The 27201-nt window shown below is 41.2% G+C and overlaps 1 protein-coding gene across 2 annotated transcripts in view; it reads right to left on the bottom strand.

Annotated features, from left to right (window-relative positions):
* The window catches only part of TMTC1 (transmembrane O-mannosyltransferase targeting cadherins 1), a 261498-nt gene that overhangs the window by 69775 nt on the left and 164522 nt on the right, over positions 1-27201 (bottom strand). For both annotated transcript variants that reach the window (XM_046679163.1, XM_046679172.1), the window contains 2 exons: positions 20938-21059; positions 5771-5938 (listed from right to left, as the gene is read on the bottom strand). In XM_046679163.1, coding sequence (XP_046535119.1) covers positions 5771-5938; positions 20938-21059 — 290 coding nt within the window. The remainder of the gene's footprint in view (positions 1-5770; positions 5939-20937; positions 21060-27201) is intronic.

Raw genomic sequence — 27201 nt, 5'->3', positions numbered from 1 at the left:
ATTTAGTCACAGGGGCAGGATTTGGGTCAGAGTGATAGCAATGGCTTAAAAAAAATCCAATTTCTATCCAGGAAAATTTCAGATTTTTCTATCCAGAACTAAATAGTGCATGGTAACTGGTGGATTTCATTTCAGCATGGATATAACTGGCATATTTATCGGAATTGATCCTTCCCTCTGTGTGATTAGCACAGTTGCTCTAATTTATGTTTCACCCAAGGAATAGACAATTATTCCCATGGAAACATGGTCCTCACTAAGACCAGGGCATTGTTCAGTGATGGCAAGAGGAAGTAATAATATTGCTAACAGGCAAGCAGAGGTGGGTGGAGTAACCGAATGCTAAGAACACGCTGGCTTTCCCATTGTTGTTTTTGACCTTTAGGTTCTCTCTGTGATATTTTTCTGCTATGTTTTTCCAGTCTCTCATTTTACAATGAACAGCTTGTGAAAAAAAGGAAAATAAACAACTGGCCAAAGGCAAACTTTCCGCGTAGCTGTAACTGGCCAGGTTGCTCTTCCCCTGGAGCCCGTCTCCTCAGTTTGCTTTCTTGTTGCTATGATTTAGTAATCCCAACTGTTTCAGTGGAAATGTGCAGCTTTTATACAGATTTACTCCACAAGGAATTGTAGTATTCATAAATTCTAGGCTGGATCCCAAACCCTATTAATAATTACAACAATGATTATGAATAAAAATCTCCCTTTCTACTCAGTGTCTTAATTCATACACTTCAAATTTCTCCCTCACATCTCTCATTTGCAGAAAACTTGAAAGATAATAGACATCATTTAACAAGCCACTTCTATAGGGTATATCTCCAAGTCTGTAGAACATCAATCTGTTTTGTTAACATCACTGACGACAGGTCAGGAGAACCATCCTCAAATTCCTGAATAGAAAACAAACATTTAAAAAAAAAAAAAAAGTAGTGTTCAGCCAGAGGTTAATGGGAAAGAAAAGTAAGAAGAATCTGTGGTTCTACTTGATTTTGACCCAGCCTTAACCTGAGGTTTCACAAGGCCACATTTAGGATGGCCAGGACTGCCGGTGCTTATTTTGAATCAAGTGGAGGCCTAAGAACCCATTTCCATGGATTATCTCATTTCAGTCCTTCACTAACCTCTCAGATGGGCAGTATTATTGTACCTCCCATATGACAGACGAGGAAATGGAAGCTCAGAGACACTCAGACCTTTTTCTCAGGTTACAGACCTCCTAAGCAGTGGAGCAGAGATTTCAACCAAGGTCAACATAGGGTCAGAATCATTCCTGAAGTTGATCAACATTTCCTGCTAAACGAAAAAGGTACCAGTGGATACCAGTAACATTAGAATTTCACCAACACAACATTTATCTCATTGGTAAGCAAACTACTGCCTTGTGGGCCACAGACGCGTCAATGAGTTTACTCCCTGTCTTTGGCCTCCTTCCCGAGACAATAGCAGAGTGGAGTAGTCACAAGAGACTGAATGGCCACAAAGCCTGAGATATTTACTCTCTGTCCCTTTACAAAAGAATTTGCCAATCCCTGGTTTATATTCTCTGCCCTGGAAGGTCTGCTGATCTCTCTGGTTCAGCAATTCAGAGAGGAGGGAAGAAACATGTGTTTCCTATGGAGGGGGAGCATGATCTAGGCCATAAATTCTTAATCAGCGGTCCATGGATCACTCAAACAGTTCATGAACAGATTCAGAGAGACCCTGAACTGGATGCAAAAGAAAACATGCTGTCTCTGTCTTTCTAGATTCTTTGAAGCTTTGGGGGAGGGGGCTGGTGGTGGAGATTTTATCAAGTTGTATTATTACAGTATTACTTACTCCAAACAAATGTGAGATGCTGGGCTGTTACCAGGCCCAGCTGGAGCCAGGCAGTTACCCTTCTCGGATTAGGATATCGGAATAGCTTCTTGCTATAAGAATTAAAGAAAATATACCTTGCAGCTATGATTATGAACATCTCTCTCCCTCTCTCTGTTTATATTTGGCTTAGCTTAAGTTGGAAAACATAAAGTAAAAAATAGGTGTGGCATAGTTTACATATTCTTTGCTTTTTATACCTGATTTGGGTTCAAATCCTGGCTCCTCCTCTTAACAGCTATTTCAGCTTGGACAAATTCCTCTCTTTGGGCCTCTGCTGAGACACAATGCTGGGTTCTTGTGTCGTTGTGTGTAAGGTTTTTGCCAATAGAAGTAGAAAGCTGCGAGGGGGCCTTCCACTTGTGTCTCCTGAAAATACATCACACAGTGGGATGTTCTTTGTGACAGGAGGCCTCAGCTAGAAAGGATGGAACTTAACTGAAATTTGGATTTTCTCCAACACAAAGGTCTGTCTTAATATACTCTGTAAAACTGTTCATAGTATTGCCAAGCAAAACCACCCCACATACTTAGAGAGGCCTCAGTGAGACCATCTTCCTAGAGATGGTCAATGGGTTTATTGTTTGGAACAGAGGAGAAAACTGAAACAGGGCCTCCACCAACGACACCAGCTTCTGTAGAACTAGTGCAACTTTTTCTTTTTCTTTTCTTTTTTTTTTTTTATTGAGTTATTGATAGGTTACAATCTTGTGAAATTTCAGTTGTATATTAATGTTTGTCAGTCATGTTGTAGGTGCACCACTTCACCCTTTGTGCCCACCCCCACCCCACCTTTCCCCTGGTATCCACTAAACTGTTCTTGGTCCATAATTTTAAATTCCTCATATGAGTGGAGTCATACACAGATTATCCTTCTCTCGCTGGCTTATTTCACTTAACATAATTCTCTCAAGGTCCATCCATGTTATTGCAAATGGAATGACTTTGTTCTGTTTTGCAGCTGAGTAGTATTCCATTGTATATATGTACCACAACTTCTTTATCCATTCATCTGTTGCTGGACACTTAGGTTGCTTCCACGTCTTGGCTATTGTAAAGAGTGCTGCAATAAACATTGGGGTGTAGTGCAACTTTTTCTCACTCAATTTGGCCAGCTCCTGGTTTGGGCCATTATGGCTAATTTAGCTTTTTCTCACCCTTCCATACTCAGTTGAGGCCTACAAGAGAATAGTCCTTGAAGGCCTGGGTTGGTCTTAGTCACCTGCCTGCACTTACACAGCATCCTGTAGTCTTGCTCTGTCTACCACTTATATTATATTATATTATTATTACATTATATTAAAATGTGTGCATGTCTCACTCCCATGCACACTTCCAGCTCCTCTACAGACAGTCTCTCTTTCCCCCACTTCATTTCCCAGAACACAGTGCATAGCAATAATTGAAAACTTTACATAGTGTTTACCATTCACCAGACACTGTCCTATGCAGCTTTCACATACTCTTAATCTTACACTACATCCAGGAGATAAACACTTCAATTTTAAAGTGAAGAAACTAAGACATGGAGTGGTTAAGTAACTTGCTCAAGATCACGCAACTATTAAATGGTGGAACTTGCAGCGGAGCCAGGAAGTCTAACTCCAGACCCCACTAACCCTATCCTGCTTCATAGATTCTTGGTAAATGTTTGTTCAACTGATCCGAACACTACTCAGCACAGATGAATGTATACAAACATCTGGTCTTAAAGGGAAAAGAATATGCTTAAAGTCTCAGATTCTTAAAAGTTTTCTCAGGACATGGATAAATTATAACAAAGTTTTCCAAAAACTATTGATAACTTTGATTTGCATATTACACAAAATTCCATTTGACCATCAAAGGCCTCTCAGGGCACGAAATCTCTTTAAGCTCATATGTGAAATGGTTGTATTTTAGTAATCAACTATTCCTTACTACATACTTCCCTCTGAAAGAACAGAAGCTTCTGGACGCAAGGTCAAGGAGCTTTTTGTTTTCCTTTTTTTAAATTGCTGGCATCAGCTGCAGAAGGTTTGAACACTAACTTGTTATCCTTGAAATAAACTGCTGCCTGCCAAAACCCATCCCCATAGCTCTGATTAAGTAGTAAACATCATTAGAAGACAAAATCACTGTCAGTATCTTTATCCAAGGAAAGGGTTTAACACAGGGCAGAACCATTTTAAAGTTTCTCATAAAAGCACTGACTATTGAAAGCAAAAGAAAAAAAGTAAGCCAGCGGAGATTAGGAGGAAGTCACATTACTGAACTTCCATGCCCTGTGTTTACAAAATGACCCCAGCACTGGGTAGCAACAGGGAACAAGTCCATTGCAGTGTGCGAGAAATGCATCGAAGGTAGAGGGGTATGACAGAGACTGAACATAATCTGAAGCCTATGCATGAAAAAAAATCTACACAAAAAACCTTATATGGCAATTGGTCCCTACAGTACCCAATGAAATAATGATGACAATGATATAGTAATAATAAATAAACTAAAACAACATGCATGCCCAACTAATTTTTTTCTCTTAAAAAGCATTAAATTGCTACGCAGCAAAACAAGATACATTGTTTTCAAATAGTAGAAGAGTGCAGAGAACATGTGTCTTATTTGTTCACTCATTCATTTTTGGCAGCCCCAGAGTCTGTACCCCTCCTACAGCACCTGGATTTCCCGTGGGAGTCCCCTCTAGCCTCCCTTTGTGAAGTCTCAGTGGAACCCCACGGGGCTCTGCCGGCCCCAAGCCCCACCACGGAAGTCAGAGGAGCCTCTCTGGCAGATCAGTCATCTCAGTGCCCTGGTGGGGACAAGCAGCAGGCATATGGTCTAAGCTCAAGCTCAGCCAGAGGACTTTATTTTTCCAGGACTTTGATGTGAAGATAGAAAAAGATTGGTGTAAGTTTCCCCATTTGTTCCTGTGACAGCGCTCAAGCAGACTATCCAGACACCAGTTTCCTATGTGCGACATGCCAGGTTCTTCACCTGCCCTTTAATTCTGTGCACTTTCCTAGACTCTTCCAATATTTTCTCTTTTTTTCAAGTCATCCCAACTCTTCAGCTGTTTGCCTCTGGAGAATAAGTGTTGGGTACCAGCTGAGCAAGGAACCAAGGAAAACTCGTGTTGACCAAATTGGCCAGTTGGGTCACAAGTAAGGACAGAAGCTGGGCACAGACTGAAGATCCCTGGGAGATGAGGAAAACACTGTGGGGATGCCAGGGGTGGTAGTGTCAGGGGAGCCCAGGTGAAGGTTGCCACGGCTATGGCATTAGTGAGACAGGCTAAGCCCCAGAGACACAGCATGATAAGCCATGGGCCCAAAGAATGTTCATACTTTATGACAAGTTCAGGCTATAAGCTGATATTGCTGTATTCAGAGACAGCTTCTACTCCACAAAAAAAACCCTAGCAGGAGATGAAAAAGTCTTTCCTTGCCTCGTTCACAGTTAACGTTCAAAATAAAGCAACTAGATCAGAGATCACAACTTAATATCCTGGAATATTCTCAAGAAAATGTGATGTACTGCATTTTTCTGTTCCTTTTTGCTGTGTGCTCTCCTTTTCCATACACTTGTCTGAACAATGAAATTAGGCTTATTTTTTCATTTTGCTTACAGCTGATTTTATAGCCCAGCTCATCATTAATACTGTTTCATCTCAATCACAGACCGCAAAACCCTCCCATGAGCCCATTTTCATAAATTCACTTAGAACGAACTCCTGTGAAACTTTATATAATACCATTTAAAAAACTAAAGTTAAGATCCCAAATGAAATTACATCTTCCATTTAAAACTTTACTAAAAAGTTTTTCTGGATTAATGAATATTGCCACACCCATGCTTCTGCATTTATCTGGAAACAAACATGTAAGCAAAGAATCAAGAGGAAGAGATTCACTTTTTATCCATTTAATCATACCTGAATAGGGACTCTCTTGACAGCCATATTTCATTCTGTTTCACAGTTTTCCAAGAGAAAAGCAACAACAGCAGCACAGTGGACGCAGTCAGGGTGGCGGCCCCACATCGATGCAGCCAAGTGCAGAGCTTGCTCAGTCCATGCACAAAAAGGATGCAGTAGCCCATGCTGGGAAACAGGGTGGGAGAAGCAGGATTACTTTGGGGGGTACAATGGAGACACCCTGAGCATTTTATCCCATATACGTAACTTTTAAATAAAGCTTGTCCTATGATAGAGAAACACATATAAACTCCCCTATCCTATGCAACATCTACACGTTAGTTCTTTAACAGGCTACACTAGCACACGGGCTAGCTCTTTGGCTTTAGTGTGGAGAATAACAGTTCATCTTGTAGGCTCAAACTGCCCTGGATTTCAACAGCTCAGGAATCATGAGAGGTCCCTGTTTGTTGCTGGGCCCTGAATGGACCCTCTGACCCATGCTCCCTTGTGTTACTGTCATTGTGTAGCCCTATTGGCACGATGTGTCCAAATGTGGATTCTGTGCTGCAGTAGGTCACATCACGGCTTTGTGGGAGACAGTCCTGGACGACTCCCTCTCAGGTCCCTGGAGGGATGCTGGTTACTAAGGGGCATTGGTTTCTGTCTCTGGCAATGTGCCACCTAGTACATCCCCACTCTGGCCAAAGTCCCAATGCTGGAAAGAAATTTTACCCACAGGCCAACTCCGGAGACCTGCAGCTTGGAGCTTATCAGAGACCAGCTGTACTGATATGACTCTCTTGCTGATTCTGGCCCAGCTTTCCAAACAGACAGGAAGCACCCCTCACATTATCTGAGTGGGACTTTGGCATGTCGAGATCATGTCTCTAAAAGCCTTTGGCTTGGTGGATGGAACGTGGTCCCTTAGCATCATCTATACACTCACTGAGATGCCTCTTGCCTGCCAACTGGCCTCAGAAAATACAAACATCTAGTTGTAACCATTATTGCTGTGCGAATTTTAATCAAAACCTGCTTCCTTCCAAAGATGATAACTATGAATTATTACAGAATATTTTAAGAATGAAGCAAGCTTGTATAAAGAAATCCTACATTAGTCAGACACTAATGCTATAAGAAGCCCAAAATTAATAGTATCCCAGTTACTTATTCAATTATTTATTCATTTTCTCTCTATTCTGTGACGGGCAATATGCCAAGCACTAAATATATGATTATGAATAAAACACAGTCTCTCCCCTCAAGGAACTCTGATCTAGTGAAGGTGGTTGGTTGTGTAAAAGGGGGGACCTGAATATTCTCATTTCTAGACATACTTCCTTCAAAAGAAATGTCTCTCTACTTTCCTTCTGATCACCTTCCTAAATATCTGTGCTTTTGGTATCAAGGGTAGAAAAACATGAGAGAAGCATTTGAAGATTCTGACTTGAAGACCTGGGAATCTTTTAAAATCAATTCAAGTTAGAGATCCAATTTCATACTTCAAGTCCCATAAGTCAGTTGGTCTAGCTCCCTCAAGTTTTAGGGTTCACTCTGCCCAAATGCAATCACCACCCTACTCACCACTGGGGTACGATGGTTTGAGCTAAGGAGGCCTGTGCCCCTGACCCCTCTATTCCAGTCACTGGCTTTCATTGCCACAACGGCCTTGCAGAAGCCTTGCATATGCCAGAACATAGAGTTGCTAGTGCAAAAAAATAAAAAACAAAAAAAAACCTCTTTCTAATTCCATAACTCTCCATGTTTGGCCTTAAAGATATTAAGATTTTTCTAAAAATTTCCTGTTATTATACAACAGACCATGCTGATGTCATTACTGGCCACCATGGTGGCTCAAGTTCATGAGGCTGCTGGCCATCTGCTCCTCTAGCCCCTGCTGGATCTCAACCCTCCTTGAGCAGGGTGCTTCTCTGGCCATATCAAGGCCTTCTGGGCTTCATTCTTCCATTCAACAGATATTTAATAAACACCAACTATGTACGTGGCACTGTGATAGCCACCAAGAACACATCAGTGAACAAGATGGACAGAAATTCCTATGCTCGTGAAACTCACATGGGTGGGGAGAAACACCAATTAGCAGATAAAACAGAGTATATCACATAGAGTATGATATGTTAGGTGGGGAAAAATCAAGCTGGAAAGAGAAAGAGGGGAGCCGGCCTGGTGGCAGAGCAGTTAAGTTCACGTGTTCCTCTTCGGCGGCCTAGGAATTGCAGGTTTGGTGGTCGGGCGTGGACCTAGCACCACTTGTCAAGCAACGCTGTGGCAGCATCCCACATAAAATAGAGGAAGAGTGGCACAGATGTTAGCTCAGGGACAATCTTCCTCAAGCAAAAAGAGGAAGATTGGCAACAGATGTTAGCTCAGGGCCAGTCTTCCTGAAAAAAGAGAGAAAGAGGGCATCCAGGGTGCAGAGGAAGTTGAAATTTAATATGGGTGGTCATGGAAGGCCTCATTGAAAACGTGGCATATGAACAAAGTTCTGAAATGCACAGACACCCACATCTCCAATGGCAGCTCTCTCTCATTCCTGCCTTCACAGAGCAGCATCACTAAGTGTTAATATTGACTGAGCACATCTTCTGTGCCAAGCACGTTCTATGTATGAGCTCAGTTCATATGAGCTCAGTGCCCTTCCTGTGGGGTACTGTTACTGGTATTTAACCCACGAAGACACTGAAGAAGAGAAAGGCAAAGTGATTTGCTGAATTAGGTCATACAGCTTGCACATAACAGAGCATATATATCCACCCAGGACCTTCAGCTTCCAGAGCCCATGCTCCACATGCTGTCCTGCTGTCGAGGTTTTGACCTAACTGGCTGATTCCTGTGTCCTCACACCTGATCACACAGCTTCACCTACTTCCTTCCCAACCCCTCCATTCATGAAATCTCAAAAGTCGTTTACTGTCTCCATGTAGGAAACAGAGCTGCCATCTGGCAGAGCAGTGGGGAAGGAAAATATTGAGATTCCAACAACTCCAGCACCATGGCCACAAAGTGGCAGAAGACAAGAATAAGGAAGATAGCAAAAATAACTAGCTATTTTATACATTTATATGTTTACTGATTGCTTTATATGGGCCTGTCCACAACATCTGTAGGGCCTGGGACAAGGACAGTACTGGCTTTAAATATGTTATCTAATTCAAAAACTTAATCTTCAGTATCTTCCATTTTGTAAATGAGGAAACTAAAGCTTACAAGAGTTAAATAAAAAGCTAGCAACAGAGTCAGATCAGAAGACCCACAGAGTGGCCCTAATACTCAGCTAAAATCCGGGAGCAGGGAAATGATTTCTAGAAGGGGCCAAGGAGTAAATATTTCAGGCATTTCAAGCCATAAGACTTCTGTCCTTCCTACTCGATTCTATCTTTGTAGCAGGAAAGCAGCCATCAACACTATGTAAACAAACGGGAGTGGCTATGTTCCAATAAGATTTATTTACAAAAACAGGCTGTGGGCCAGATTCCACTCACGGGCCACAATTCATTGGCCCCTGCTGTAACCAGGATGAAGGAGAACACCATTCCTGTCCACTCAGCACAGGCGTCGGCATCAAGTGTCGTGATAATTTTTTTCAAAAGTCCTTGTATTGACATATTGTTTAACGAAATGTTAAACCATATAAAATAATCTCCATTTAGGTTTGCAAATTTCTCAGAGAGTATCATATTCTTAAAAACTCGAACACAATATCACAGAGATTAAGATGCTTCTCTTCTATAACATTTCATGTTTTAACATCTGCTTTAATGCAGATCTTGGCAGGAGCAGGGAGAAGTGCTCTCTCTCCATCACTAGGGGCAGGCAAGTCCTCATTTTGAAAGTGGGGAATCACGCAAATGAGAAACTACATGCTTTCCTGGCTTCCACGAAGATGAAAGCAGACTCCAGTTTGCTCTGGTTAACCTGGTGAGGGAAAATCTGGGCTCTGAGCAGAGACCTCTAGACAGAGCACACAACTCAGTGCATACCACTGACACTTGACAAAATGTTGACCTGGAGAGACAAACTCTGGCTGTCGAACGTTTAGCTGAGCTCAGGACTGAGATGTGTTTTCAAACCATGCTTGAGAAGCACCACTGCTGTCTAGGGGATGGGACAAATTCCTCGCACAGAGAGATGAGCTCTCATCCACAGGCTGATGGTACCCCCGATGCTGAATGCGATTTTACTGACAAGCTGCTCAGCATGCAGTGCACACAATAACTAATGATACTTCCAGCATCTCTCCTCGATACTTTTATGATGCACATCCAAAGGGAACTGAACAGCAAATGCAAATCAACTATGTTTGTCCTTTCACATTAGAATAAAAAATGTTTCAAACCTATGTCTGAGAACTTTGTGAGCAGTTAATCATTGTATAAATAGTACAAACGTACTTTCACGAACCTTGCCCAGAAGCTCTTAAGTGATAACAGAACACCACTTCCCATTTACATCAACCTGAAAAGATGACGATGTTCTGCCTCTGGGCCAAGCATTTTATGATGTTTGCTCTGGTTTCACTTTTTATTTAATTATATGCAGCAATGAGAATCTTTCTGCTATTAAGTAGATCTGAAATTCTACCTTTTAACTTAACAAGCTCAAACAACCCACTGAGAGTATCTATAAATAACATTAATGATACAAGACAGATACAATCTTCTCATTTTACTACTATTTTAAAAACTGACAACTTTAGACAGTTTAAATGAAACATATTCCTAGTTAACTTCATTCTGATCTGTTGACTCACCACCTGGCAAATTATCTGAAGATAAGATCTTGTTTCAGTGTCCTGGATGTTGACCCCAAATGGTTAAATAATAAAGCCCTGGAAGCCTGAGCCCAGAACAGGCATTTGATGCTGCAACCCAGGAAGCACCAGGAAGTCAATGGTGGCTCTTCAGACCAGATTTAAACTGGAAGCTGCCAGCTTCTGTCAGCCAAGATTCATTAGTGTCCCCATTCCTGCCTTGTTCATTTTTTATCTCAAATATTCAATGGATGGGGAAATTTCCCAGAAGACTGAATGTATTTGGATGGGAGAGTTTATTCATACTCCAAGAAATGACTCCCAAAGACATTTTTGTGCATTTCTCTAGTTCCCCACCATAGGTGCTGGGCTCCTGGGGTAGGTAGGAAAAGCTTCTGGATATTTACTTCTCCATGAAATAGATTTCTTCTGTTCTTTTCTCAGCATAGCTATGGAACACCTGGGAGAAAAGCGCCATTGCCTTTACCTTCTGAGAACCTATCTAACTCTCTTTTACCTCTCTGAAGATGAGATGCTTCTTCTCAACCCCTTAGTTCACCAACCAGCTCTTAAATTTATGAGACCCCTAGTGGTAAAAAGACAGGGCTCCAGAGTCAGAAAAAAACCCTAGGTTGCATCTCAATTCTGACACTTACTGCTGTTTGATCTTGGACAAATTATTTAAACTCTCTAGTTCTTAATTTTCTTATTTTGTAAAAGGAAATAATAATTTTACACTGTGTACAATGCCTGATACACACTAAACAATAAATGATAACATTAATATTATGTTATAATATTATTATTACTAGGGAATTATCTTCTGCTAAATAGGGGTTGAGGCAGAAAATGTGTAAAGTCTGTACGTATTCCAGGTAGAAATGGATGTCTCAGTACAGACCAGGCTCCTGTAAATGCAGAAACTTCCTAAAGCCTCTAGGACTCTATTAGATGCACTAGGACAAAAGCGTTCCAGGGCAGACTCTAAGTTTAGGAGTCACAGTGCAGAAAAGGGATTCACTGGAGAAGAAAAAGTCTGGAACTGGGTCTTCTCTGCCACTCATGAGTTCTGTGGCCACAGGAAATTCGCTCTTCCTTACAGAGCCTTAGTTGTTTGTATTACAGGGGCTGAATATTGCCTGCCTTAAAGGCAGTTAAAATACAGCCACCTTACAGGGTCGTTGTGTGGAGTCACTAAGATAATGTATGCAGACGTGTTCTGCGAACTGAATACAAGGTATCCTGTTTTCGAGCGCAGTGTTTACTTGTTCGTGTGTATTTAGTATCCTATACTCTATTACATCAAGAAAACGTAGTCTATACAGCAATAAAATATGTGATTAGGTCTGTAAATACAACTCAAGAAATGTAGCTTATCAGAGTCCAGATTGACCGAAATGTCTAATTCACAGGACAATTATAAGTCTTTTAAGAGCATTCATGAAAAACGCCCTTAAAACTGCAAACTTCTTTGTACAAAATTGTTTGCTTCAGAAAGGTCTGATTCACAAAGCATTTTTATAGAACAAAATATTGCAGAAAGTAAGATACATTTGTAGTATGTGAAATATATACAGCCATGTATTTATGTTAATGTGCATTCACAGACCTCAAAGACAAAAAGCACTTAAGCAAATCTTCCGTTAGACCCCTTTCAAATCTTTCTCTACTCTATCTTTGTGAAAGGGAAGAAAATGCAGGGTATAATCTCTTTGGTGAATTAATGCATAATGAGGAAGCTTCTGTATTCAATTTTGATAAGAAAGCATTAACTGTTTGGAAGTTCAGGCCAGTTGTTTAAGGACAGTGTAACATTTTTATTCGTCTTTGTGCCTTACGCACAGGACACATAACTGGGGCCGCTTCATAAGCATAGTTGAACATTGCCGTTGAAGGTATCAGAAATTAAGATGGAAACAATGATGAACTTAAAAATGAATCACTCCAAGTGCGGCCTGAAGATGCTAAGACCCTCAATGACATCACCAGGAGGACTGTCCACACTGAGGGTATGGGTGTTTCCTCCTTGCTGGTGCCTTCCACCCAGGCCTGGCTTCCTTTCCTCCCAGCTTGGTGCAAGTAGTCACAAAGGAATTTTCCATCTGGGCCTGAGAGGCCTTTTGGCCAAAGCCAAATACTTCCCAAGTAACTAAAACTACTTCTAAAAAGCTAGAAAAACCACCTTCTCTACCCTCCTACAGCATCCTCATCTCTAGGACCTGAATTCTGTCGCTTCTTCTGCCATAAACCACCATATTCTAGAGTGTGGCTTCTTCACTTGTAAAGCGTACTGGACAATCCACCAGTTGCTGCTGTCTCCTCCCCCACTCCCCTGTGTTCACGTAGACCTGACTGCATAGGCAGATGCTGTGTCATGTGTCCAGGGTTCTGTGATTCTCTCCAATTCTCTTTTATGAAGCATCTATTGTGCTGGGTGCTATGAGAAAACACAGACTTACAAAATGGTGGCCCCAACCCTCGTGAGAGCAAGACAATCCAGGTTTCCAAAAGACTGTGGAAGATATTTTAAGATTACTAAAATCTGAACAAGAAATCATGGGTTTGAGATGTAGTTCCCTGTGCAGAAGCCAAGAGAAAAGGAAAGAAATAGATTCACTAATAACAACAAGGGGTCTCGATGGAAGGGAGGTTGAAATGGCAACGCTTAAGCCCACCCACACCCTCCAGGCAAAGCCACAGTCAACTGTGCAGGGCAGTGGCTATGTGACATCTGTGCTTTAGTCTCTCTCCTCCACTCTCAGAGGCACATTTCACATCCTCCTTCAATATTGTGTTCAGAACACTAACCCACTAAGCTAGGGGTGTTCACTTTTGAGCACGTGAGGTTAGAAAAGGAATGAAGAGGTTTGTAGAACCAATGGAGGAGGAGGAAAAGGGATGGGGAAGAAGGAGAGGCCACCCCTATGCCACTTTGATTTCCTTTGCCTTTGATTCACCTCATCTTCTCATCTGCACAGGGTACACTGAAATCATGACTTGCAATTACCTAGCACAGCTTACAATATTTTTCACTTATATTATTCCGTTTAGTCTCATCTGAATCCAAATTATACTCTCTAAATTTTACTTTCAAATTCTGGTTTCCAAGACATTTGCTGTTCACCATTTAGCACTTAACAGACATAAACATTCATCTTTTATAACTAACAGGGTTCTGTAATATTAAAGCCATGATTCCAGTCTAGTAAATAACTGTTCAAACTCTTCCTCACCTTTTGCCCTGGGCTGAGCACAATTAATTTAGCACAGCAGATTGGCCAATGGATCTTCAGCCCACGAGCACCTCGACCTCCTCCCAGCTCCCTTCATTCTCACCATTGCTCTGTTCTATGTTATTTCCGTCTGTGATCTACAATCTCTGGTTTTCTAACACATTCAATTAAGTGCCTCAGAAACTCCTGCTTCCCTTCCTGGTCATGACCTTCACACAGCACTCACCCCCATGATGCCTTGGTGACTGGCCACCTGTCTAGTGCAGCCCCAGGACCCTCCCTACCTGGTCACTTCCCTGGAGAGCAGCCCTCACTGGATAAGGTCTAGCTTCTAGATCTCACATCCTCATCTGAGTTCAGGTCTCAAAATTCTGGATGGAACAGTTTAAGCTGGCACAGCAAGAGCAAAGAGACAAACACACTGAAGTCAAATATTCCCATCCTTACCCCACGATATTCTGAAGAGTAAAACTTTCATTGACTTCTGAAACCACATATAGGAAGCCTCTGACTGCGTGACACTGGAGGTTTGTCCGCTGAGGACTGAAGACATGGGGAGGAGAGGGAAAGGCTAACAGACTCAGCTTTCTTTTAAAATATTGTGAGTAACGTGGAAGACACCATATTTAACAGCAGTAGAATACTCATTAAGGTAAAAAGACTTCTTGACTTCTTTGCATTACCCGAACGTTGGATTTTCCCAGTTTCCCCTCCAAAGGCATCACTGATTCTTACTTTGCTCTTTCTCTTCAGATCATATGGTGACCTCACTTTATCGTTTCCTAGTGTAATGGTGCATAGCATTTCTCTTTCCTTTTGTCATTCTCTTTATGACAGAAGAGCACTTTGTTCTTTTAAGATGACCATGATAGAAATGCATAAAAAGTGAATTCAGATCTAACACTAAGTAAAAATTGAGTGGACCTGGGTAATTTAGCCAACACATACAACACACTTAGACACACATATGCTCAGAGGGCCAGTGCACTTGACCTTGCAACTGTGAAAACTACCTATCAATCTATCTCCTAGGTTTTTAGTTGAGTGGCTCTATGACAAGCCCAGGTTGCTTTTGCTGTCCCTCTAATGTATTATACAATGGGAATTTCAAACAAAGAATCAAACTAAAAAGCAAAGAGACTGAATATCTGGCTCTGCCTGGTTCCTGGCCTTTCTCTTATTCCTGTGATTTGGCCCCCTCAAAATCTAGTTACTTGTGTCCTCTTAGATGGCTCAACTTTGTCCCATACCTACCAGCCCTGGCCTTAGACAGAGGGACTCAACATGCTGAATCTAGTACCAGTCATTCTTGTGGGCAATCTTACCCATGCTTTCAGCCCCTGTTTAGATATTAGGCTTCAGCCCAATTCCTGAGTGTCTCCCCATGACTTGATATGGCTAGGCAAACTTCTGACCTGTTCTCATGGACCACACCCTCTCCTAATAAGTTGCCTGTACTAATGCCCCTTGAAGAGGGAGGTCTGGCATTGCTCTTGTTGTCAGGGTTCCATTTCCTCCTAACACACATACCTTGTTGCTGCTGACCCCCATGAACTTTGAAGCATCACCTGTTCCTGCTGCATATGAGGACACCCCAATAACTCATAGTACAGGCCCCCACACCAGTGCTTCCTGACCACTTCCTGGTGTCTCGGGTCAGGCCCTTCGGAGAGCCTGTCCTCATGGCAGATGTACTTCCTTCCTTTCTGCCTTCCCCCAGGGCACACAGTTCCCTTTCTCTCCCAGGCCCATCCTGCTGAAATGGAGCAGAGGTAGGTGGTCCCATCCAAAGCGTGACAAAGTCTTTGTTTAACATCTTAGGGGGAAAAAAATTCATGCTTCCCACATAGTTATTCTGAATCACAAAACAGTTGAATTCTGGCGCTGGAGGGACCTTAGAGATTATGTAGCACAGTGTTTACTGGAGTTTTAGATTTCCCAAACCGGTAAAATTTCCAAAAAGGGGAAATTGGGTAGGTGGGGAGGAACTGATGGAGGGTTGTGTGCCCCTTGCTGTTCTCATCATCATGTCATAAAAGAAACGCTATTTTAATACCAAAAATATAATAATGGTATAACTTCACAATTTAAAAAATGTGTAGATTAACTTTATGAAAAACTCACTACATTGCCTTTCTCCCCTCACCCTCCAACTTGGCCACAGACCAGGGAGATCCAAGCAATATTTGGGAACTTCTGAGTAAGGTCAACCCTCTGGTCTTACAGATAGGAAAATGATTCCCCCAAGACTGCCAGGCAGTGGGGGACAGACTGGGCTACGCTGATTCCTAGTCAGTCTGCTTCCGACTGGATTTGCAAAAGTAAGTTTTTGTTGATAGCAAACCATTTCTCTGCTGGTTTTAATATTTGGCAAAACTTTGATTTACTCTGAAATAATCATCACTCTCCTCCAGCAGCTCTGAAGAAGCCTATACATAGATGGCTCATCAGGATGGGTCGCCAAGATCAGATAACATAGAAAGTGTTACTTTAGAGAGAACATTTCCCACTTGGCACCCTGAGAAATAAATACTGCAGTGTTGTTTCAATAGCAACCTGCACAAGATTAAAAATTCCATTGACAGGTATGATTTGAAGATATTTCTCAAAAGTGAATGTGAGTCATCTTTTTTCCAATTTCCCATGTCTCATGTGTCTATAAGCTTAGGGACTATACACTATAAATGGCATTTCTTTCTAAGAACAGGGCAACTTTTTATTTTTCTTTCTTCCCTCAAATACATGTTATATAACTTCTCCTGTGGTCTCAATTATTCTCGACCAGTTCTATCCATAATATTGTTTCTGCCTTCAATTCTTCCTGTCTATTCTTTTCTCCTCTCCACTCACTTATGTTTTCTTAAAGTAGTTTAGGAATTTGCTCTTGGCGCTGAAGTGCATAAATCATCTTTAATCTGGCACATGAATGGCTATCTGATCACATTCGAAGACTTTACTTGAAAGCTTTCAACAACTATTTCTGCTTCGTTGATTCTAAGAAATTTTAGTCTTTTGAAACATTCTAATGTGGTTTGTATAAAATACAAAAAGAAAGCCATAAAATTATATGCTTCCCTTGAGGTAAGAATAAGAGACCAAAATTTTTGTGAAAGAATGATTTAAGCCCTGAACTCTCCTGCCTGTTCAAAAAGGACATCCACAAAATTGGCATTTACCACCAGAAGAAAAGATGATTCCGGTTTCTTTCGGTGGTAAAACCCTGACCTAAAGCCACGCAGTGCTAAATATATAGCCTATTTCTGTGCCTTTTATCCACAGACTTCAAAGTGCAAGTAAGAGGAAGGCAATATTTTGCATCTTTCTAGGTTAGGATGGAGGGAGAACAGAAGCCAGAAGATTTAAGTGGCTTGTTCATTGTTAGGCGTAAAGCAGAGAATGAAAGAGCTCCGTTGGTCTGACTCATTCTGGGCTTTTTTAACAAAATGGCAAATCAGCCCCCTGGGCCTGATGGGCCTTACCCAGGCTTCAGTGAGAGTGGGCATGACTTTCGTAGTGTTCATGGATGAGCATCTATGGGCAGGATTTGGCTCCATGATAACCTGAAACAAGCATTTAAGGAGTAGGAAGTGCACCTTCCTCAGAAGGATAACCAACTGAGCTTTTGATTTCATTTTCCCATTGGCCAAAGATTTTGAGACAACACAGAATTTCTGCATAAAGATGATGACCTGTATTTTCAGGAATGTCATCGACTAAACTGTACATATGTTTTCCTCAAAGCACCTGGGTACTAATGCTGAGGAAAATGGCTGTTTTTGTCAAGGTCAATAATGGAAGAAGAGTCATACAGAGAAGATCTATAAGATCTGTGTGTCTAGAAGTCTATAAAAGGCTTGGGACATGTTCTTCATCATCATTAAAGCCAATGTGTAGGTTTATTAAATGCAACAGGTGCTCTGCCACCTTCCAAGGGATGGATGGCTGCAGCCTCTGAAAGATCCTCTGTGGCCCTGGGGGAGACTTCTGCAGCTCTCGGCCAACTGTCTACCATTCTCCACTGAGACAGGATGGCTGGTCATTGCTGAGTAAAATCTTTTCCAGAGAAAGTCCCTCATTTTCAAAGAAAACTGTCAGTGTTCATAAACTGGCCCTGAGGAAGTCATTAGAAACTCTCTGAAGCCACAGCACAGAAGTTTGCCCAAGCAGGCTTTAATTTCTGACTCAGCCTGAACCACCTCAGTTGCACAATTTTAGGTAACATGGAATCCAGTGCCATAGCGAACGAGCTTCCTTGTGTTAGTTACAATGATGTCTGTGAAGAGAGACTAGGATTCATGAGAGGTATGTCTCACTCAAAAAGTCCTAGGCTTCCTGCAACTCCAGCCTCCTCAAATATGAGTTAAACTCTCAGGTTTGTGCAGAGCTGTGGGCCTGGCCTAGTCATCTGACTTCTTCATCAGCCTCCAGGACCATCTCTAAGGGGTGGAAAGCACATGGCTTTGGCATCTACTGAGACTACAGCGCTGGAGGGGAAAGTGGCCTGGCTGGGCACAGTGATGATGTGGATATTAATCCAGGAGATATGGATATTAATCCAAGAGAAAGTCCTGGAAAATGATGACTTAGCGTCAATGCTACAGTGCATAGATGCAGGAACTTGGAAAGAACAGAACAATCATTTTTTAATGAAGACTAATTTACTGGAATTGATTTTGGATGACTCTGCACCCAGTTTGCCAAATGCAGCAAAATCCAGATTGGTTCTAAGAGGCAGGCACTTGCTCTTGCTAATACTGATGTTTTCTTCATATTCAGAACACTACTTTTAGTCCAAATCTGCTTATTCCTGGCAGAAAAAGGGCAGGGGCACTACTCTGTCTGTTTTAGAGAAAATGAAATGGAGTCAGAACATGGTCTATTTAGAATATGGCAGCACAGGAAGAGCCAGAGCTGGCACGACCCTGTGGGTGTTTGGAGAACACACATCCCTGGAGTCTTTAAATGAGACACCCCGCAAATGGCTGATGACAATATTATGGGCTTCCATTATGTCTCTTCCAGAAGAATGAAATTTTAACTTCTTGTTTAAAATTCCAGCCCTTTATCTCCTCATAAATTATTCTCCTGTATTTGGATTAGAAAAGCTTGCTACAGGACTCTCGGAAGTATCAAGTCTTGATCACCAGATGGAGTTGGGCTGAAAGTACTTTACTATGTTCAGATTTTCTCCTCCTTCTTTTTCAATTGAGAAGAATGCTAAGATGTTACTATCAGAGAAGCAATATAGTCTGGAAGACGAAAGATCTGTCGGTAGACAAGGATTTGCATCCCAACTCTGCCACCTAGTAGCTAGGTCACCTTGGGCATGTTACTTAACTTGTCGGAGCCCAAGTTTTATTTCTGTAAAACAGGGATGATGGTACCAGCTGCCCCAGCAAGCTGATATCAACAATAACAATATATAATATTTATTGATCATGTACAACGGAAAACACTTCCTAAGCTTTTTATACGATCAACTCATTTAATGCTCACAATCTCTTATTGAGTTGGGTGCTATTATCTTCATTTTATACAGATGAAAAAACTGACGCTTAGGGACCGCACACTCATGTCTAAGTCAGAATTCCAACACAGGCCCTCTGACCTCAGGGACATGCTGTGAACTACCAGCTACAGTGTCAATTAATTGATGAAATAAATACAACATGCTTAGCATAGTGATGGACATATTATGAAAGTTCAATAAAAGTTTGATACATTTAATGTTAAAATAGCATTAATGAGTATGATACCATTTTAAAGAATACTAGGACTCACTAAATGTTTAGAATGTAAGACTCCACTTTGTTAATCAGCAGTTAATAAACTCTTTGAGGGAAAAAACTGAGATTCATTTATTTTTGTAGCCTCAGATTCTAGTAGAGCATGTCTGACAAAGGTGCTCTGTGAATATCTGTTAAATGACGAATGAATAGAGATTGCACTTGGAATCATCAGTATTACAGAGAAAACCTGACTGAAGCCACTTTCAAAGGGTCTAAGAAAATACAGCTAGAACAGACACTGATATTCCCTTTTGCCCTTCATAATCATTATTGGCAAGGCCTCATGAGCCTGTTATCTTAAAACAATACAGGACACAAGGAATTTGTGTTGTATTTTTGTCCTTATTGAATAGTATTTATCAAGAAATAATCTCCTTCCAAAATTGTGCTGCAGAAACACAAAAAGAATTAAGGGTTGTCCTCTCCTTAACCAAATCAAAATAATACAGCATCAAGTCTTAAGAAAGCTGTTGGGGTCTTGGTTTGGGGGGAATTAAAGGATATGAAATTCATTTCCAATGATACATATTTCTAAATTTCTAACAATATCAACAAAGAAAAAATGATTTCCTTACAATATTTTGATTTATGATACTGCCTTTTAGAAAAGTTCATTCTTACATATCATTCATAAAATTACTTAATTTTAGGAAGTTTACTAAAATCCCAATTACTAAATCCCAATTAAGAATGAGAAAAACTGGGTACAAAAAACCTTCATGTCTTGCTCAAGGTCACAACATGGATAAATGGCAGAACCATTTCAGGGACATTTCTGGGCATCAGAAAAGAAATGTGGCCTTGGAACGATGATATTTGAATAAGATAAGAGAACAGCAACCTTCAGCATAATTCAAATATTCAGAACCAAGTGGCATCGTGTAATCATATGCGTCTGAATGCCCTTTATAATTTTTAACCATTTTTTTTCTCAAGAACAAATTTTCTTGAGATTGTTCTTACTTTTAAAGAACAAAGAAAGAAAGAGAGACAGAGAGAGAAAGAAGGAAGAAGTTAATTGCAAACATGCTACTTAATTAATGATTTTATGCAAATCAACAAATATTTCTAGAAAGTTACTATCATTATGTTTAATAAAACACAGATACTGTGGTAACTGCTGCTAAAATCCTGCATATACTCTGGTCAGGATTTCACATTTAACTGTCCTGGTTTCACCTGGAGGAGAGCCATTGCAGACTAGAGTGAATGTGTGTGAACTCGACCTCATCCAGACTTCTCCGTGGCTGCTTTTAAAGCTGAGATAATAAACTCCTTAGCTCCACAAGGATCTAACTGCTACACATGCAAAGGACTGTCTCTCTGAAACTATCAGTGCTGGTGAGAGAGGGCAGGTCTCGTAACGAGGAAATCATGAGCAATAATTACCTAGGCATGTAAAGGACTCTCTCGGCCACCACAAAACCCACCCTGAAGAAGAGATTGCTGGCTGGAATGAACGGGAAAACCAGGAACGACAAGCCCACTAAAACTTCCTTGTGCTCCAGTCTCTGAAACACACAACAGTGAAGGACAAATTAATTTTGGTTTAATTCCACTTCTGTCAGCATTTAACCATCTCTTTCATTTTTAAGTTCTCATTGAAGGAATGAATAAGTTAGACCAATGCAAACCTTTTGATCACTGCGCTGAATTCATGAGAGAAAGCCCTCAGGCTAAAACCTCTGGCATGTCACAATATTCACATGTCCCCCTGACACACGTTTGCCACCCAGAAACGTTTGATAATTGCAGATCTGATCAGGGCCCATCACTCCTTGTTCTGGGCAGGCCCTACAGCAACCCCGCTTCTTGGTCTGGCTCCTTTCAGATTCCCTGTCCCCCCAGGCAACTCGTTTGCTGGAGAGAATCAAGCTCTCTAAAGCATCCTGGAGAATTATGGTCCTTTCAAAAATAGAACACATTGAAAAAAAGACCCTACACAAAGCCCACCAGAAGCACAGCCTAGCACAAAGGAAATGAAATGCGAACGGTAAAATTGGGGGCGCCAATGAGGGAAATCATTTGCGCTGAAGGGTTTTCAGAACCTTTCAAATTAAGCCAGTAAGCAAATATTTGTTCCATGACATTTTTTGGAATCAAAATTCACTACAATAATCCATTAAATTGACAAAGCACTTTTCTCTAATATTGTATAAATTAACTTGTAAAGATTTCTCCATCACTTATAATTAACAGAAAAAAAATCTGTTTATTGCTAATAATATGTTGTAATAGGCACTATAAAAAGTAGTTTGCATTTCCACTGAGTGTCTATGGTATGGATACCCTGGAAGAGAGGCCTATTTAAAACAAACTTCAACATATTGGGTGGTATTATTTTTTCTTTTTAAAAAATGTTTAAGAAGACAACCTAATCGAACTTTCCATATTACAGTTTTAAATGTTTCTTATGAACACTTTAGTTTATTACTTTTAATAATTATAAAAGACTAACTAAAAGAATTTCAAAAATATAAACAAGACTCCTAATATGAACTACTATACTTTAAGTATACAAAGTAAAATATTTCAAACATCTTGAGATATTTGTCACCTTGATTTTATTAAAATCTTTGTTTTGCTGACTCCCACATATAGAGGAATGAAATTTGTGAGAGCAATTCCATATGAACAAATGCGATTTGGAAAATTTCCCTTAAATAATTAATGGTTCTGTAAGCAATGATCTCATTTTTTACCTAAAGGAAACATACTCTTTAGAATTAAAAGATGATAGAAAAAGAAAATAAAGCTTGTATAACAAGGCTTCAACTCAAATGGATGCAATAATATATTTTCTATGACCCACTAAAATTGAGAAAAAAATAGGTGAGAAAAGCAAGAAGTTCATAAAAGCTGCAAGCAAGCTTTGTAATTTAGATTATACTTTGAGTTTACAAAGTACATTTCAGTTCAAGAACTTAAAGTTCACATAATTTAAAGAAGAATAAACACCTTCATAAGAATCCTGTGACATCAAGAGCAAGTATTTCTTGCTAAAATTAAAAATAAATCCCAGAGAATGAGAGTCTTGTCGAGTGTTCCTCCTGAACTCTGAGCCTATTATTGAGTACGGGGTTGATCTTCTCTTTTTATAGGTGTACTTTTATTTTTTAGAGATAGTTAAAGACTTCTTTCAACTCTTTTCAAAAGCTGAAATGCTTTTTACAAAAGTATTCAAGTGTCTTCCCACAGACAGTTCTAAAGAGAATTTAATACTCCCTATTTCTTAATCCTATAGAATTAAGAACAATAAGGGTGTAAGCAGAACTCCAGTTGGGCCATTATCCATGTTCCCAGACAGTGTTTTATTCAATGAGTGTCCCCCTTGCCCCTCATCGAGGTTATCAGAGAACAGCCCTCACTGGGGATCTGAAGGAGGCATCGCCTCCACACCCCTAATATCACGCCTTCTCACCTGACCAAAGGCCTCACCATGGTGACCACATGTGTGTGTCCTTTACTGAACAGAAGGCTGAGCTCTTCAGGAGCCATTAGGTGGGGAGGAGGTGACAGCAGACACCCAACTCCTAGCCTGCCTCCTCCTCACTCACTGAGCCCCTGCAGTGGGCAGCATCCCCAAGGCGCTCACCACTGCTGGGCACATGGAGGTGGGTTCTTCAGGCTCCAGGAACGGTCTTTATTCCCTTCATGGCAATCATCCCAGTCGTGGTTGTGTATTGATCTGAGTGTTTGCTGTTTATAATGTCTCCACTAGACTGTAAGTTCCATGAGGGGCTGGTCAGTTGTGCTCGCTGTGCATGATCTGTGCTTAGCTCAGTGACTGGTGCCTAGTGGCTGCTCAGAAATATTTGTTGAATAAATGATGAAGCAAGAGAAAAAACTGGGTGTGAGAAGGGAAAGAGGTAGAAAGGGCTTCCTGGTGGAGGTAACAATCTGGGTGTGAAAAATGAATGAATGCTTACAAGGCAAATTTGGTGGTGTTTGGGGGGGAGTGGTCACAGCTAGGCACAGAAGATACAGACTGTACAAAGTGGGGAATAAAAGTATACATGTTGGCGATACAAATCATGAGGGTCTTGTTGGAGGGGGATAAAGGTGGAGTTGACCTCTACTTAGAGGCAGCACGGAGCTACTAAATGGTGTCACGTGTTTAGGAAAAAAAAGCAAATCAGTGTCCAGAGTTGACGTCTAGATTCAAATGGTGGCCCTGCCATCAACACACTATCAGTCACCTTGAGTGGGCACGTAATTAGCCCTTTCGTGTCTCAACTGCACAATGAGACAGGAGAGGCTCAGGGCTCAGCGGGGCTGGATCATCACAAAGATTTCTTCATCAGTGAAAGTCCACATTATTGGAGTTGTGAGTTGTGAGCTTCGAGGCCACCACTCTGTGCTGCTTACCAGATGGGCTGTCTTACAGCATGTTTTTCTTTGTTTCCAAAACATTCAATTGAAGACGGTGGGACTGCACCCAAACTCAATGAACTTTTGTTATTTTATTTTATTTTGAGAAAAATAATAATTATGAAGAAATTTCTTATTCTCAAGTTAATTTGATGATAATACCCTTTGTCTTCCCTCCTCCCCATTCAGTCAAAAGACATAGAAAATATTCAAGAACATATTTCTTTAAACTTCAAGTCGATCAGCCGAGCAGAAAGTTGTGAAGTTAGGGGAAAAAATGTCATGGATATGACTGAATTTCCCAGAACGAGAAAGACTGGGAGGGAATCCAACTTTGTATCCTGTGGATCAGAGATGTGACAAAATTGGCTAACTAATTTATAGCTTATATCAGCCAAATAGATTTAGGCGAAACTCAAACAAAATATGAGTGGGGGAAAAAGAGAAAATCTGTGGCATTTTCCAGTACACAAAGTGCATTCATTTCCAGGAAAAGAGGCAAATGGAAATTTACTTATTCCAAATTACACTAGGGGATGAAAAGATATGAGAATTAAAAGAGCTAATAATATGGCCATTAATAATACATGGTATTTGTCTGATTAACTGTGCACTTCAGACAAATTAACTTACTTCTCTGAATTTTAAGTTGATCAATTAAACAAAAGAAAGAGTGTTGAGGGGCCAGCCTAGTGGTGCAGTAGTTAAGTTCACACATTCTGTTTCAGTGGCCTGGGGTTCACAGGTTCACAGGTGCAGACCTACGCACCGCTTATCAAGCCATGCTGTGGCAGGCATCCCACATATAAAGTGGAGGAAGATGGGCAGGGATGTTAGCTCAGGGCCAGTCTTCCTCAGCAAATAAGAGGAGGATTGGCAGCAGATTTTAGCTCAGGGCTAATCTTCCTCAAAAAAAAAAAAAGTGTTGATACCTAGTTTATCTGTAGGGAAAACGTGTGATAGATTTACTGTGATAGGTGTTTGGTTTGATTTTTCTTTTCTGGTTTGGGAGGATAAAGAGAAGCATCTCCCTGAGCTGCAGAGGAAAAAATCTCTTAACACCCCTCTTAGGGTGCCCAGAGAGTGGCTCAGCCACCATCAGCCCAGCCACATATCTGACTAAGCAGCTAATGGAAGAACAGTGGTTTTCTCAGAACCATAAATTCCCTCAGAGGAAATCGAGCTCCAGAACCTGAGTCTAGCTGGGTAGCTCCTGGTTTAGCCCCTCCCTTTGTTAGTCCCAGTTCACTTTTCAAAGCGCAGGGCCACAGAGGAGGACACACAGACAAACATACAGACATACACACACACACACACACACGGATACACACACATGCACTGTGACCAGCAGGGTGTGAATGAGTGTTCATGAGACGAGGACTCTTTTCTGCCCGATTCAACATAGACAACATCCACTGCAGGCTGTTCCCTTCCAGAGAGGCAGAGAAGAGGCCTCATTATCATCATGGTTATCATCATCACTGTTATTATATTTTCTCTCACCTCTAAACAGGTACAGTGCATTTAGGGTGTGAGCAAGTTCTCACAGTTCTACATACAGCACAGCTATATTTCAATCCTAAGGATTTATTTGGCAGCTCTAGGTTCTAGCTGTCTGCATCTAATTTATCAGTCTTCAGGGAAGCTGATGGCAGTAAAGCTCCCCTCTTTGGCCCTGGGAGTAAGGCATTTGCCAAGCTGACAACTGGCATGGCTGAATACTTAGTAGGCCCTCCTTCCTTAGCTGTTTATGGGCCTACTTCCTCCATCAGACTATGGCTTCCTGGATGGGAGTCACCATCTCATTTAAATTGATCTGGATCCCTGACACATACATAATCATTATTCAACAAATATGTGCTGCCAGAGTAAAGATCAGTGACGGAAACTGCATATACACGGTGGGGTTCTCAAGCACCCCAATAGCCATTTTAGGGACTTACCACTAAGGAAATCTTGTACTTTTGGTAACCCTCTGAAACATAGTTTTTTGCAACATTAATGGGGTGGTGAAAAGCCCTCAGTCCTTGAGCATCCAAGGGTTTCTTCTAAGGCTCTGGCAGAGGTGACCAACAGTACTGAGATATTTTTAATCAGGATATATACATACCTTCTGCACCTCTCTAATTCCATTCACTGCTACTTATCCCTACTCAGTCTTGCATGGTCATATAACTTTTGTGCTCAGGAAAAGTGACATCTTTTACTTCATTGAAATTCAATTTTAACTTTTTGAATATTTCAATTTATTAAAATATTCAATAATTGATTACTATGATGATGACAATGGAAGTTCTTTTTAATTGAAGAAGACAAGGTATTTAATCAATTGAAACGCCCTGTTGCTTTATCCGACTGCCTCGTCTCTTAGGGTGGGTTGGTCCTGAATCCCAGTTATGGAGCTGGGCAGTGAGCTGGGCTCACTCTCTGGCTAAGTGACTCCCGAATTGCAACCCTGCAGCAGGCAATCCAAATTTGTGCAAATTTAAATAAATTCTAATTTAATCTTCACATCAACTCTGTGGAGGTGAGAATTATTATCCCTGTGGTAAATTCTTTTATGCCTGAGACCTTTGGGTCCTTCACAAATAGCTGCAACGACGAATCAGCAAGAATGCCGGGGGTTATTGCATTCTTTCTGTGACAAATATTCCTCAAGGTTGCACAGGCTTCAGGTCTCCCTCCTGCACAACTCAGGAACCTGGCCTCTCCCTGTGATGCTCTGGTGCATTTTAAGAATTTTTTGCAGCCCATCACCCCTATTGCTGCCCACAGGAAATGCATCAGTGAGTCTCCATTTGACCAAATGAGAGGCTCAGGTTTATATTTTAACATCACGAACTTTGAATCTACAAAAGCCCTTAGGTTTACAGATGCTCTCAAGGATGGTGATAATAGAGACCGCACCAAATGGATAGAGAACCGGTTTTATCCTCAAAACACTACCTCAGAAGCCAAGCAGCATGCTTTCAAGACCAGAATGGGAAGTGCCAAGATAGAAGGAGGATAGAAAGAGCTTGGCTGTTTTGGGCAAGAGGATTCTTTCTGAGCTCTGCACAAAAGTACCTTGAACTCATTTCTCCTGGGCTGCCCCCTTGTCTGCCTGACCTTCATTGTTGTCTGTGTTTGTATTTGAATTTTACAGCCCTGCTCTCTCCTCCACACTCCTCTACCTCTGTTTGGCAGTGGCCCAGTTCACCTAGCTACAGACACAGTTCCTGTCTGGGGCTCCTCTCCATGGTGACAGTGCTGGTGACAATCCCCTCCTTTGCCACTTCAGGC

The sequence above is a fragment of the Equus quagga genome, chromosome 1 (genome assembly GCF_021613505.1).
Source record: "Equus quagga isolate Etosha38 chromosome 1, UCLA_HA_Equagga_1.0, whole genome shotgun sequence".
Classification (NCBI taxonomy): Eukaryota; Metazoa; Chordata; class Mammalia; order Perissodactyla; family Equidae; genus Equus; species Equus quagga.
The sequence above is the reverse complement of the archived record's forward strand: the minus strand, read 5'-3'. Positions and strand labels throughout refer to the sequence as shown.